Source organism: Narcine bancroftii, chromosome 5 (assembly GCF_036971445.1).
Source record: "Narcine bancroftii isolate sNarBan1 chromosome 5, sNarBan1.hap1, whole genome shotgun sequence".
Lineage (NCBI taxonomy): Eukaryota > Metazoa > Chordata > Chondrichthyes > Torpediniformes > Narcinidae > Narcine > Narcine bancroftii.
Genome location: NC_091473.1, coordinates 251040816 through 251055994, shown reverse-complemented (window position 1 = coordinate 251055994; position 15179 = coordinate 251040816). Strand labels below are relative to the sequence as shown.

The 15179-nt window shown below is 41.1% G+C and overlaps 1 protein-coding gene across 1 annotated transcript in view; it reads left to right on the top strand.

The window, feature by feature from the left end:
- The window catches only part of LOC138765189 (S-adenosylhomocysteine hydrolase-like protein 1), an 86010-nt gene that overhangs the window by 64127 nt on the left and 6704 nt on the right, over positions 1-15179 (top strand). Inside the window, exons 6-12 of the mRNA XM_069942111.1 lie at positions 1322-1416; positions 5535-5641; positions 7478-7594; positions 8685-8748; positions 12004-12092; positions 14260-14330; positions 14955-15049. Coding sequence (XP_069798212.1) covers positions 1322-1416; positions 5535-5641; positions 7478-7594; positions 8685-8748; positions 12004-12092; positions 14260-14330; positions 14955-15049 — 638 coding nt within the window. The remainder of the gene's footprint in view (positions 1-1321; positions 1417-5534; positions 5642-7477; positions 7595-8684; positions 8749-12003; positions 12093-14259; positions 14331-14954; positions 15050-15179) is intronic.

Sequence of the window (15179 nt, the reverse complement as noted above, 5' to 3'; positions counted from 1 at the left end):
AGACTTAATATCATGTTTTGTATATGCTCTAATCCAGCCATTCTCAACGGGAGCCACAGCACATTTAAGGTGAGGCCACAGACTGAAATCGTAAAATATTTTTATGCAGTCAGTTGGAGAGAAGTACAGAAAAAAACCCCAACTAAACAACTGCTTCGCAGGGAAGGTGTCATAAACTTTGAGCAGTCATAAGTGGGGTGAAACACAAAAGTCTGCAGTCTTTTCGGCCCTGAACCCTTCCTCAAAACAGGCCTCGAAGAAAGGTCAAATCCAGAAACATCACTGATATACGTTTACCTCCAATAGATGCTGAGACCGGCTGAGTTCCTCGTCTATGTTCAGAGTCCTAAAAGGGCCAAGATCAGGGCATACAACTTGAAAATATTGAATCTAAAATGCAAGGGGGTTGTAAGTATTGGGAAGTTGTTGAGATGCATAAACATTGCAGCTACTGGAGGAACTCAATGCCTCAGGCACCATCTTGGACCCGACCTGAAACATTGAACATTTTAATCCCTTGATGTTGCCTGACCCACGGTTTCCTCTAGCAGTTCATTCCCTGTTCTGGAGCTTGTTACCTGGGGTGATAGTAGAAACAGAATTGATCAGGGCCTTCAAAGGTGAATTGGATTTTACTTCAGGTAAAGTGATGTTGAGGGTGGTGAGGAAAGGTAAATATTGAGCTGGCAAGGATTTGATGGGCCAAATTGTAGCCTCCTCCTGTGATGGAATGATTCTACTCTGATTTTATCAATTTCTTAAAAATTAAAAGGATTTCAATGGTAAAATATGGCATCTGTTTTATGAAAAATGCATGGTACAGGTGCCTGCTCAACTTCCGACAGATCGGAATTCGAAATAGAAGGTATGGATTCACATCATCGTAACTGAAAAACCGTAAGTAGGGGAGCACCTGTACCAGCAAAAAGTGATTAATCCAACCTCCTTGCTGTGACAACAAATGTAGATGATGCTGGCAGATGTACTTTGTTTCTAAAATATCTATGGCTAAAGCAAACATTAAGCAAGATTGTAATATGGCTAGGATGCTCTCACCCATGACTTACCATCAACTAAAAGCATCAGATCTGCCCTCTGACCGTCAGGGGATATGATTAATTGATGCTTCCTTTCCCATCACTGCACTGAAGATTTTTCTTTAAACTGAGCTTGGCAAGTAGTCCAATAATTCTGGCCAATCTGTTCTGAATCTCACCTGTCACTCTTGAACTCTGCTCCCACCTTTGAATCCCTTCAAGCTCGTCAAAGTTCAAAGCCACCTTTCACCATGGTTTTTCTATTCCCACCCCACACCCCTCAGGATTTGCTGTGTTCGCTTGGAAGGGCGAGTCAGAAGATGATTTCTGGTGGTGCATCGATTGTTGTGTGAACATGAACGGCTGGCAACCCAATATGGTAAATGAGTCACTTTTGTGTGCAGGTTGAAGGCACTGGAGCATTGATGCTTTCACTTATCTTCTTCCAAACCATTACATCCACCACCAACTCTGTTTATGGTCATTGGCCCTGAACTTGCTTTCTTTATAGCAATTTTAGAAATGTTTCATAGAATTATACAGCGCAGAAACAGACCCTGTTGCCCAACTCACCTGGGCCAACCAGGTTTCTAACTGATCTAGACCCAGATGCTTGTTTTTGGTCGATATCCCTTTCTCATCCCTTAGGTAAATTCATTTTCAATCTACTTTCAAATTATAATAAGTGGTTTTCCATGTTTTGTTTGAAAGTAGAGACACAGCACGGTAACAAGGCCTTTGACCCATGAGCCGCACCACCCAAATACACTCATGTGACCAATTAACCTAACAATCATCCCCGTATGTTTTTGAACGGTGCCAGGAAACCCATGCAGACACAAAGGGAACGTACAAACTCCTTAGGGACAACGGCGGATTCGAACCCTGGTCGCTGGCACTGCAATAGCGTTGCTAACCGTGTCGCTGACTGTTCTACCCCGAATTTTTTTAGAGGCTTGTTTTCTTCCAATTTGTGTTGCCGCAGATAAAAGTGAAGATGCTTTGAGTTGGAAAGTTGTGTACTATTCCGCTTCCATTCAATTTTCCTGCCACAGATTGGGGATGATTCTGGCTTCAGATCTCAGGGTTAAAGGAAAATTGTTCATAATTTCCCAAACCTTGCTGGAAGTTTAACAAGTGGGGAAGTTTTCGGATTCAAAATGTTTACAGTTAATAATGTGCAATTAAGGTCACTGCTTTAAGGGTAACTTTAAGTTTATAAGAACAAAATTATTTAACCTCCTTCAGTAAACTTGCTTGTCCTTCACTCGTGCTTAGTTGTTCCCCAGCTATGAGGAAATGTTTTGATTCTTCAAAACTTTTTCCCCCCCCCCCCCTTTCCAGAATTCGGCGTGGATGGAATGGAGTGCTGGTGAATGTTTGAAGGCATGCCCCATTAATCTACTTTTTGTAACCAAAATCTTTTAAAACTTCAAACCTTCTCTAGCGCTCTGTTGCATTCCAGCTACATTGTCTTCTTGCAACAGGAAATATCAAAGTGACCTCAAATATAATGTGGGAATAGGAGGAAACTTTTAACACCTGGATGAAAATTATTTTTGGAACCCATCTTCATGCAGCAATCTCCATGACCATTCTCTCTACTTCTTGGCCCTTTCTGTCACCAACTCTTGCAATTTGTAGGACAGATGACTGTCCGAGGATGGTAACCCACATGATTCTTCCTCAGAATTTACCTCTCTGAGGGTTTTCCACAAAGGTCTATTACACATCCTGCTGGGAGCATTGTTGCCCCCCTGTGGCCCTGGAATGAAAATTCTTCCTGGGAACAGATTCCATGTACATCATATAATCCATATTTTAACGAATTTTAATTGCTGAAAACTACGCTTTTTTGTTTTCATTTTTCAAAATTTCAAACCGGTTAAAATGGTTTTAAACCTAGGTTTCTGTACCTTCTGCCTCATATTCCAAAAGGTGGAATTTGGAATTTTAATTAATTGAGGCCATGCTCTGTATCTGCAGCTTAAGTAGTGAAAAGTTGCTCCGCGCACTGTAATCTTTCTTTGCTTGTATAACAATTAAGGTTTCTAAAATTGGGATCAGATTAACTAAAGGCAAGAGTGACCTTTAAGGTAACGTCTGTTTATTTTTCTTATCTCCAGAATTATTTTTATGGGATTCAAATAGAGCCCTTGCTAATATTCACCTTGAATATGGAAAGTTTAATTTTCTTTTCCACTTTATTGCTTAACCTTGATCCAAGATGATTGCCCTCATCAAACAAACTCCAGTGATACCCAAGCAAAGTCTTATTTCAGAAGTTGAGAAAGTTCTTCATTATGATCTCATCAAGAATAATAATTCTAGATTGCAAAACAAAATGGTGACCTATAAATTTAATAGCACATGAATTAGGAGTAGGCCTGCTCAGACTTTTGATTCTGTTCTGCTGTTGAATTAGCAGGTGTGGTGAATCTGTGGAATTTGTTGCCCCAGGCAGTTGTGTTTTGTCAGTTGTCATTAGGTGCTTTTAAGGCAGAGGTTGATAAGTTCTTGGTTAGCCAGGAAATCAAAGGTTCCAGGTAAAAGGCCAGGCAGTGGGAAAATGGATCTGTTCATGATTTGATGGGCTGAGTAGCCTATTTTTTTTCTTGTGTCTGATGGTCTTGATGTGGCTGGGTAGACTTAGAATCACTTGTATGCTTCCATTCTTACATTAAACAAACCTATTTACTTGATCAACCTTGAGCACCTGAAGGGAGAGAGAAGGTCCTGTTCGCCATTCAATTATCTCCAATTGTGCAAAACATGGCATTCTTACGTTTGAAGATGAGATATACCTGTTCATTCAACACTGTTGGCACTGAACCAGACAGGTATTGATGAGTGTACAATCAATTACTTCATTGGCAGCGCGTGATCAGCAGGGACCCACATGTCCTGTCACCTGGTAACTCTGCATCCTGGGTATTCTTTTGTTTTAGCTTGCTATGGAGTAGCTCTGATTGCAGCTGCCTTTTTTTTTCTTCAGGCTACATTCCTGTATCAAGCCATGATATCTCTGGCTTCCAAGCCTGGTACAGATGGTCCTGCTACCACCCATGTTCTTACGTTGGAGAGCATGTTTCCTATGCCAAGCCCATTACAGGCACTGCCTTCCCATCGTTTGAAGATACTCATGTCGGATGCTGCCCTGAAAAAGCAGTCAACATTATACAGGATCCCCATCACCCTGCTCACAACCTGATCCCCACTGCTACCTCAGACAGAAGGTCCAGAAGCCTGAAGTTCAGTGCCTCTCGGTTCAAGAACAGTTTTTCCTTGCTCTTATTACCCTACCATAAACTACTTTGGGACCACCAAAAATCTGACTGCACTATTATATTTTGGTTGCAACATCCCTTTTTTTGCCCTAACTGTCACTGATTATTTATCCTTTTTCATGTAGTTGTTTCTCTTGTAATTTAATTTATAGTGTATTTTTCGTACCTGTGTGGCTGCAGCAAGTATATCAGTGCATCTGTATGTTGTACTTGTGCATATGACTTCTTATGTTTGCCCAGCCATAGGAAATATGTTACTAAACTGGGAAGGATGTGGAAAATGCCCACGAGAATGCCCACGAGAACACCAATGGGTTCAAGTTATGAGGATAGGTGGAGACTTTTTGCTCTGAAGCGCAGGATGCGGTCGGGGGGAGATGAAGGGGAAAGGGTCATGCATATTGCTATTTTTCCCAGATTAGGGGAGATTAAAACTAGAAGAGATATTTTGAGATGGGAAAAGAATGATTTAAGAGGGGTATCTTTTTCTACACAGTATGTGGACTGAGCTGTTGGAGGCACGTACAGTAACATTTAAATAGGGGTTGGAGGTATAATGACCAAATCCCAACCAATGGAACAAGTCAATACTGACAAAATGGACAAGTTGGGCCGGAGACCCTGTTCTAGGCTGCTGCACTCTTGAACTAGTGAACACTGTTTATTCATTTTTCATTAAATTTGTTACCTCGAAATTCAACTGAAAACAAACAAGTGCCTATTACTGCTGTTTAATCATTGCAGATTAATCCTTTATTAATGTTCTCAGTGGCTATTCTGATTGTTTTCTCCATATTCTTACCTTTCCTGGTAGACATCCATTCCCTTGCTTATCTAGTACATCTATTTTTGGCTTAAAAATATGAAAGTGTTCTGCTTCTATTGCCATTTGAGGTGAATGCCAAAGACGTGGCCTTTTTAGAGAGAAACTTCTGCCTTATTTGCCTTAAATGGGCAACTATTTAGTTTTGAACAGTGAACCCTAGTTCTAGGTTCTCCCATGAGAGGAGAGCATAGTATAATTGTAATGCAATGGGTAAAATGCGCTAGATAATATCACAGTGGTAGACTGAACGCTTAAAATGGTTTTGCCTCATAATTTTCATTTCTCTGAGGAAAAAGTTAAGATAATGTAGCCTTTGGTCAATTTCCCTGATTGAGTTGCATTTGGAAAAGTTGCCAAATTTTTTTTGTTTCTGCTTCCTTATAGATTCTGGATGATGGTGGAGATTTGACTCACTGGGTCTATAAGAAATATCCTAACGTGTTTAAGAAGATCAGAGGCATTGTAGAGGAAAGTGTAACAGGCGTGCACAGGTGGGAGTAGAAGACAGTTTGTCAAAACCTTCAGTAAAATAGGGATAAGTGACAGAAGTCGTGACATTGTGTGAAAGTGGGTAATGAAATAATGGAAACGAACGAAGATCGCTGCTGCGCAAACTTTAATGACATTTTTTTTAAGATCATCCACGAGGAACATTACAAAATCAAAATAGTCTGAATGCTTAAAAAAAACAAAAAACAGAACAATCTGTGCCTAACAACGAGGCAGTGTCCACGGAAAGAGAAATGGAGTTAACATTTCTGGTCCAAGACCCTTTGTCTGAATCGTTCCATTTTTAGCAGGTGCCAAAGTTTGGTAACAGTGGGCAGACTTCTAAATGAGGCAAGCTGGTGGAAATATGGGAGAGAAACCCAAATGCAGAAAATAAGTTTGTGGTAGGAAAAATTAGGAAAGGATTAAAATATAAAAGTTACAAAGCTAAAGGAGGTGGAGGTATAGAAACTTGGGCAGATGAGGAAGTGGTGGGATCATTTGAGAAAGCAAAAGGTGGTGGAGAGTCCAAAAGTAAGAATAGATGCAGCCCTCTGTAAAACGCTCGTTCACCCATAGAGTGCATCTAATACTAATGACTGCAGACGCTAATGGGTAGGATCTGTAATTTAGTTTCATGTACCTGCATTCTCCTTATATTCCCTAATGCCTTTGGCTGACAATGTTTTGTAGTTTTCGCAGTTATATTGCCCTCTTCAAGCAAAAGCATTTTTAATGTGACTCCTGAAAGATTTCTCTCTGGTCTCCCCATTTGACAGAATGTGTGTGTGATTGGTTTTCCCGTAGCCTGTGGGTCAAATAATCTTCCGTGTAATAACAATCAAATAACAAGGCAAAATAACTTGCATACTGTACAGTAATTTCTTGATCCTGCAAAAGCATGCATTCCTGGAAAATGTTTCTTTCAGTTAATGAATTGCACTCTGGGTCGATTGAGAACTCTTTCCCCATGCGAAGACTGGTGGACGAGTCATGATGAGGAAAATGTCAAAGGGCAGTGAGATAAGTGGGCGAAAGGAAAGGTGGAGCTACTTCGCAAGTAGGTGAAAGGAAAGGCGAAGCTACTTCGCAAGTAGGTGAAAGGCGGAGCTACTTTGCAAGTAGGTGAAAGGAAAGGCGGAGCCACTTCGCAAGTAGGTGAAAGGAAAGGCGGAGCCACTTCGCAAGTAGGTGAAAGGAAAGGCGGAGCTACTTCGCAAGTAGGTGAAAGGAAAGGCGGAGCTACTTCGCAAGTAGGTGAAAGGAAAGGCAGAGCCACTTTGCAAGTAGGTGAAAGGAAAGGCGGAGCTACTTTGCAAGTAGGTGAAAGGAAAGGCGGAGCCACTTCGCAAGTAGGTGAAAGGAAAGGCGGAGCCACTTCGCAAGTAGGTGAAAGGAAAGGCGGAGCTACTTCGCAAGTAGGTGAAAGGAAAGGCGGAGCTACTTCGCAAGTAGGTGAAAGGAAAGGCAGAGCCACTTTGCAAGTAGGTGAAAGGAAAGGCGGAGCCACTTCGCAAGTAGGTGAAAGGAAAGGCGGAGCTACTTCGCAAGTAGGTGAAAGGAAAGGCGGAGCCACTTCGCAGGTAGGTGAAAGGAAAGGCGGAGCTACTTTGCAAGTAGGTGAAAGGAAAGGCGGAGCTACTTCGCAGGGCTGAAATGCCTTCTATGGAGTAACCATTATGTGATTCTGCATCAGCAACTGGGAGGAGTTGGGATGATGTAAATGTATAAACACATTTAAATTGGGTGCCAGGCCAGAACATGCTGTCATATTATTATGCTCATAACATTAGTAAAGTGATCTTGTATTAAAGTGTTCCTGTATTATTTAATTACAGATTGTATCAGTTGTCTAAGGCGGGTAAGCTCTGTGTCCCAGCCATGAATGTGAATGACTCAGTTACCAAACAAAAATTTGATAATCTCTACTGCTGCAGGGAATCCATCTTAGATGGGTAAGGATACAAGGATTTTATTTGGATTTTTCTGCTTGTTACTCACTGGTATAATTAGTGAAATCATTTCCGCAATGATTTGCATCTTTCAAATTGACACCCTTATCCCAGACTAGGGCTAAATAAATCCAGCTATTTCACTTTAATGTTGCTGGCTTTGTAAGGCCAGAACATCAGAAGATGAGAGATGGATTTCATGCAAAAGAAACATTGAAGCTGCTTTAAGATCACCATAAAAACTTGTCTAGCCCAAGAAACCCCTCAAATTTGTACTTGAGATTACTGATTGAAACCCTAGAGGGACATATTTTACCATTTTTCCTTTTGCAAGGTTTTCATACTCTTAGAATGTTCTAATAATCACCTTATGTTCTCCCATATACGGATGTAGGCAAGACTAATATTTGTGGTCCATTCCCCATTTGAAACTGTTATAACTTATATTAATTTAAATAAAAAAAAAGGTTTTTTAAAAATTGTAAAATACAGCACGGTAACCAGCCCTTCTGGCCTATGAGTTCGTGCCACCTGAATACCCTAATTAACCTAAAGCCCTTTGAAGGGTGGGAGTAAAACCAGAGCACCTGGAGGAAACCCTCGCAGACACATGGAGAACATACAAACTCTTTAGCGACAGGGCCAGATTGAAACCTGGTGTTGTGATAGAGTTGCGCATTCCACGCTGTCCCACAACAATCACAACACTCATTGTTGCATAGATACTGTCGTCGTGCTAGTCTAAAGACCTGATGACGAATTGAGAATGACAAATTATGTTTACGTCAGGATGTTCAAATTCAAGGGCATTTTGCTGTGGATAGCTCAGCCAAGCAGTCAACTAAGCCATGAGGAGATTTTGCATTTGGACCTGTCCATGCACATCTTCTTTTCCACAAGAACTGCCGAAACTCCTGCAGTTTTGGATTTTGGTGTGCATTTTCGCTATCACCCAATTCATCTGAAGGATAGTTGTCCATTTCTGTGCGAGTGCTTAAAAATTAAAATACACTCTTGAACCTTCCTATTTTGGTTTAAGTCAGCCCTGCTCTTGTAAAACCTTGAAACAGTGAGTCTCATGTTTTTTTTGTAGGTTAAAGCGAACAACGGACGTGATGTTTGGTGGAAAGCAAGTGGTCGTGTGTGGCTATGGAGAGGTAAGGTCCTTCTGACAACCTCCTGTTGAACTATTTGTCTGATAGGTTTTCTTCTTTATTTAAACTTCAAATATTGTCAGCTAGCATTCATTCCAGTTTGGTGTAAGTGGCAGCTCTTGAATTTTGTAACTTTGTGAGATGTATGTGATTCATTTGTGTCTGATGATTGAGGTACTGTCATGAAGAAAATGAAGTGAGTACTCAACAGTTAGCCTTCTGGCAATTGTCACAGAAACATAGCAAAATATATTTGTGCATTTATGCATATCATTTCCCCTTCTTGCAAGTATAGAAATTACATTCAATTATCAATTTTGTTGGAAATATGCTTGAAGGTTTTGATCTGTACTCTTGTCAATACCACTCACTTTCTATACCACCTTGTAAATGGGGCTTTCACAATACCAAATGCATCTCTTATAGAGCAAACATTTTCCACTTCAATGTTGTGAAACACCAAAGTCTGGAGACGCTGTGATTGTTGTAAAAACTGAATGCCAGAGAAACTCAACAGGTCACATAGCATAATTTGTATAGTCGAGGTAAAGACATGCAGCTGACTGTTCAGGCCTTTTTAACATTAAGGAATAATCCCTAATTTATCTGGAGGGTCCTTGTGTAACATCTTCTTGTCTATTTCCCAGATGGGTTAGACAGCCATTCTCAATGGGGTCATATGCACTCCCCCCTCCCCACCAGGGGGGCCACAGAATATTTAAGAGGGGGCCATGGACTGAAATCATAATTTTTTTAATGGAGTCAGTAGGAGAGAAGTGCAGAAGAAACTATATAAACCTGACTGCTTCACAGGGAAGATGGCTCATCAGTTTTGAGCAGAGTTCTGGGGAAGGGGGTTGGGGAGGGATAGTCAAAAAGTTTGCAAATGGCTAGAATAATAGATGCAACAGGAATGAAAGGGTTATCATATGGGAAGTGTTTGGCCTGCTTTTGACCTCATGTCTATTCTCTGCACTAACATTCTGATTCCCACTCCCTGCCAAACTAGTTTAAACCCTCTCAACTCCTCTAGCGAACCTGCCTGCCAGCATTTTGGTCCCTCTCCAGTTCAGGTGTAGCCCGTCCTTTTTGTACAGGTCAGACCTTCCCCGTAAGAGATCCCAGTGATTCACAAATCTGAACCCCTGCGCCATCTCTTCAGCCATGCATTCTCTGTCACACCTTCCTGTTCCTACCCTCTTTGGGGCGTGACACGGACAGCAATCCCAAGATTATGACCCTTGAGGACCTGCTTTTTAACTTCTTTCCTAACTCACTATATTCCCTCTTCAGGACCTCATCACTACTCCTGTCAATGTCATGACATTTGGCTTCTCCCCCTCCCCCTCCAGATGCTGTGAATTCTATCAGAGCCATCCCTGACCCTGGCATCTGGGAGGCAACATACCATCTGGTGGATTTTAATCTTGTTCACAGAATCTCCTGATCTCATTATATGATTCATTATACACTCCAAATCTACTTACTTTAGGTAGAACCTCAACATTTTTACCTTCCATTAAAAACCTTTACCAGATAATAATTTACCAAGATCCAAGTACTAAATGTTGGATTGAGAAGTAAATTAACTACTTTAAAGGTATCTCTAAAGGGGCATGGTGTGATGTCGTAGGAAGAGGACATGGAACAAGAGCTGATGGAATTCTAGTGGGTCTTAAGAACCGGTGTGGACTCGAAAGGCCAACATGGCCTGTTTCCGCTCCGTAAATGGTGATATGGTTATGGTTATTTGCCTAACTAATGAGTACCCAATCACCGTAGCTCTCCTCCCCACTTCCCTTCTGTGCCAGAGATGTGACACCAGTACAATTTGCCCTGGTAGATTGTTTACCCCACCCACCCCCAACATTATCCAAAACTGTATACTTATTGTTTAGGGCAATGGCCAGAGGGGTGCTCTGCTCTGTCTACCTACCTCCTTTCCTCAAACAACAGTCACTCAGCTACCTGCCTCCTGATTTTTGGGGATGACCGTCTCTCTGAAGCCCCTCTCTATTACTGACTCTGATTGATCTGGAATTCATCCAGCTCCCTAACTCAGTTTCCCAGGAGCTGCAGCTGGATGCACTTCTTGCAGGTGTGGTCATTGGGGACAATTGTACTGTCCCAGATTTCCCACGTGCTGCATTTATGAGCTAACCGATGAATTTGGGACCCTGATCTTTATAAACACTTTAGCTGAAGAGGGTGCTGGTTAATTGATACGGTTCATAATGTCTACCTTGCTTGTGGCTCCTAACAGATGTGAAGTGATTCACATTGACCTGAGTTTCGTGTTTAGTTTTTGATTAGGGCAGGGGGAGATGATGCATTGTTGTGTAGCAAGATCAAGTTGCAGTTGAACCTTTTTGTACTGAATGCCTAGTAAGACTAGTCTTCTTTCTTGCTTCATTGGAAAGAAAATGATGGTTTGGAGCTCACTCCCAGAGCGTACACATACACAAGCAATGTTGGTATGATCCTGATTTTAGCGTTGAAATGAAGGATAAACTGTCACTTTTTTTCTGTATAATAATTCAACACCTGAAAGGAGGTTGTTGGAGGTGAAATTGAAGTTGTGCAAAGCATTAGATTGAGATCAGGGTTGCTACACGGTCAAATCCTTGATGGACTGCTGTCTACATGGGGATTTATTTGGACGCTGACTGGCCAATTGTATCATTCCAACATTTTCTGCTTCACTTCAAATTTTAAATCTTTATATTCTCCACAATGACTATACATTTTCTGTTTTTAATTTATTTGCTAGTGAATCAAGGTTCCTTGTATTGCCAAGCAATATACATAATGTGCTCTAACTTTTGCCTGTCGTAAGGCAGAGTCACCATGAGTATTCCCTGCGCCCTTTACAGTAAGAGAGAAAGAAGCAAAATTGAGTCCCTTCTGAGTCACTGAGTGTCCATGGATTCGCCTCCAGCGCTTCTGCAGCCGTACAGACTCCTGTTCGATCTATCGGCTACCCAAGCTCCAGATCTAAACCTCCGACACACTCAGGAGCCCTTCTTGCCCTGTTGAATCCCGGCTCCGATGGCTGGTCCCCACGAACCATTCTCCAGCAGCCCGCAGCCTGTGCGGGTCCCCCAACTGCAAGTTGCCCGCAGCCTGCGTGGGCCCCTCAGCCGCTGAGGCCCTCGCTGGTCCAATGCCCTTGCAGGTAAAAATTAATTCACTATCAAAATAAAAGAAAGTAAAGGGAGAAAAAGATATTGCCATGTTCCTTTTTTAATGTTTTCACAGGTTGGCAAAGGTTGTTGTGCAGCTCTGAAGGCACTTGGAGCCATTGTGTACGTGACGGAGATTGATCCGATTTGTGCTCTGCAGGCCTGGTAAGCTGGCTTTTCATTGTAGCTCTATCGTCCTTTGGCTGGGGAATGGGGGAAGCGGAAGGACTATGGTTAGTAAAATCCTTCGGATTGAAGTGACTTAATTGCCATTTATCTGCTGCAGTAATTGCTTTAACTTGTATTACTCATTTACACCCTCATTTGATCTGTGTTTCTTTTTAGAAATATTGTACTGATATGAGCCAGGAGAATCCCAAAACCCAGCAGCAATAGAAATTCACCAAGACAAATGGTTACTTAAACAAAAGTTACTTTTAATTATCTTTAAACATGAAAATAGGATTGTACACAGAATTTAACATTTATGAATCTTCACCAGGCTTTGGTGCTCGAAAGGTAAATGGTTACTGCTCAGGAAGGTTCTTGTCAGTTTTCAGAGAGAGATTTGTTGCTCGTTGGACACAACTGATTCCTTCTGATCATCGACTTCAGTGTCTTGCTGAAGAAACTTGCCCCATTAGGGTTTTCCAGATGATAACCTCTTTCTTTCAGGTCACCACACAGAGTTTGCTTATTTTAAGTGAAACATTATACAGCCAGTCCTCTCCTCTTACGTGGACCACAACGGCTTTGACCAGGCTGAACTAAGAACTCACAACCCGTCTTCAAAATGGGGTTTCAGACGTTTGCCAGCTTGTCCTGTTCTAGACCCAGGAGCTGCTGCTGAACAGTAGAACTGAAACTGAATTAATTCTCTCTCTCTCTCTTTCAAGAGAGAGAGAGAGCGAGCGCAAGCGCACCACACGACCCTCTTAGAGCAGCCAACTGCACTCTGACAGACTGCAGCTCTGGACCTAATCTTCTGAGATCGTTCATCTGTTGCTTTCCAAAACAATAATCCATTACTCCACAGCAGGTCCAATTAACTCCTACCTGTGAAGTCCTTTTAGGCATTCTTCAAAGGCACCCGGAGCCTGGACTGTCTGGGTTGAGCAGAGCTCTGGCATTTTGTGAGATATGTTTTGAAGTGTTTGCATGTGACCTACAGTAAAAAAAAACTGTCACAATTTATCTCCTATAAAACATCTATATACAATATAAAATATAACATCATCCGTCACATTACCCAGTGGACGATTTTATTCATTTGGGTTTTTAATTTCATAATGTGTAAGTTAACTTTGGATTACAGTTTTCCCTTTTAATTTGAAAATTGTTGTGCATCCAAAAGCATTGGGAACTTCACTGCATTTCTTTATCTTCACCTACATTCATCACTGCAAGTCTTTATTTTAAATAAAAACACTTGGAGAAGGTATTATATTTCAAAACCTTGATTCTTTATTATGAAAAAGGAAATTATTTGGTTGCAGTTACTTTCTTGTGGATTTCTTTTTAGCACGTAAGAAATAAGAGCAGGAGTCGGCCATCCGGCCTGTCAATGAGATCATGGCTGATCGGGTGATAGATACCTAACCTGCTGTTTTCTGCATATCCTTTAATTCTCTTGCTATGTAAAAATCTATCCAACCTTGTCTTAAATATATTTACTGAGGTCACCTCCACTGCTTCAATGGGCAGCGAATTCCACAGATTCACCACCCTCTGGGAAAAGCAGTTCCTCCTCATCTCTGTCCTAAATCTACTACCCTGAATTTTGGACTCCCCCACCAATGGAAACAACTTGCCTACCTTTCTGTACCTTTCATAATTTTATGTATTTCTATAAGATCCCCTCTAATCTAAATTCCAAAGAATACAGTCAATTTCTCCTCATAGGCCAACCCCTTCATTTCTGGCATTAACCTGGTGAACCTCCTCTGTGCCAACTCCAAAGCCAGTACACCCTTTCTGAAGTAAGGAGACCTGAACTGCACACAGTACTCCAGATGTGGCCTTTTAATATGCTTAGCTAACTATTTAATGCAGTTTGACCAGAAATTATAAAATTAAAGACCATCTTTCCCTACCTAATCTAAAATCAGAACTCTGCTATAAACCCAGCCGAATCCACTTGAACCAGGGTGATCTTGTGTATATAACACCTAATAGCCTGATATGCCTGAGATAGTCTAATCTTGTAATGCTTCTCAAGTTGCAAGTAATTATAATGAGTCTTCAGCAGGTGCTTGTTGAACAGGTAAAGCCCATAAGTTGATTCTTGAATCTAAAGCAAAGATTTTCACCATAAAAATGTTTTCTTCTCCAGTATGGATGGATTTCGTGTGATGAAGCTGAATGAAGTCATACGACAAGGAGATTTGATCATTACCTGTACAGGTACCAGAAGGATTCATTTGTTATTACAGCACGGATAATATCTTAATTAAGCCCCCAGTTTGTCCATTGTAATTGCCATTATTGGATTTCAAGTGAGTTCAGGGATGGGGTAAGACATGCTGACAAATCTCAGAAAAACTGAAGACTCTACGATTGGGGCAGTGACGTGCCCAATATCTTCATTTACTGACTGTGGTGTTTAAATGCCGAAATAGATGTACGTATTTGATTACAGGCAAGTTTAAATAAAATTGGGTTTTCAATGTCTGTTCTTTGAAAAACATCCAATGAAAATATCATTTTGTCCAATGGCGCAAAATTCAAATGATGATTTTAAAATCTATAAAATAAACAAATAAAATGCAATTCATCTTCCCCTTGCATTGTTTTAAATTCTGCTTCAAGAACAAAAACATCCAGTGCACTTTGTATTTGTGATACCAAATGGCTCGTTTAGGCAAAGTGGCTTGTCAACTCTGATCATAAATAGTTTGCCTGACGTGGTTTTCCCTGAGATCCTGCCATGACTGAGCAGACTTCTCTGAATTGTTCCATAGCTTTTTAAGCATTGTAAAACATTAATTGTGTATCATCTTTGTTTAAATTAATCTGTTCTAATTTTAGGTAACAAAAATGTCGTTACCAGAGAACAGCTTGACCGGATGAAAAATGGGTGCATTGTTTGCAACATGGGTCATTCCAACACCGAGATTGACGTGGTAAGGAAGTGCTTATCACAAATAAAAGATGAAATTGCATACGTGAAAAAAATTACTGAAGTTTCGGAAAGTGTGCGGGGGAACCAGAATTCAAGGAAATAATCCCAATACAATGGCAAAATACCTCCTT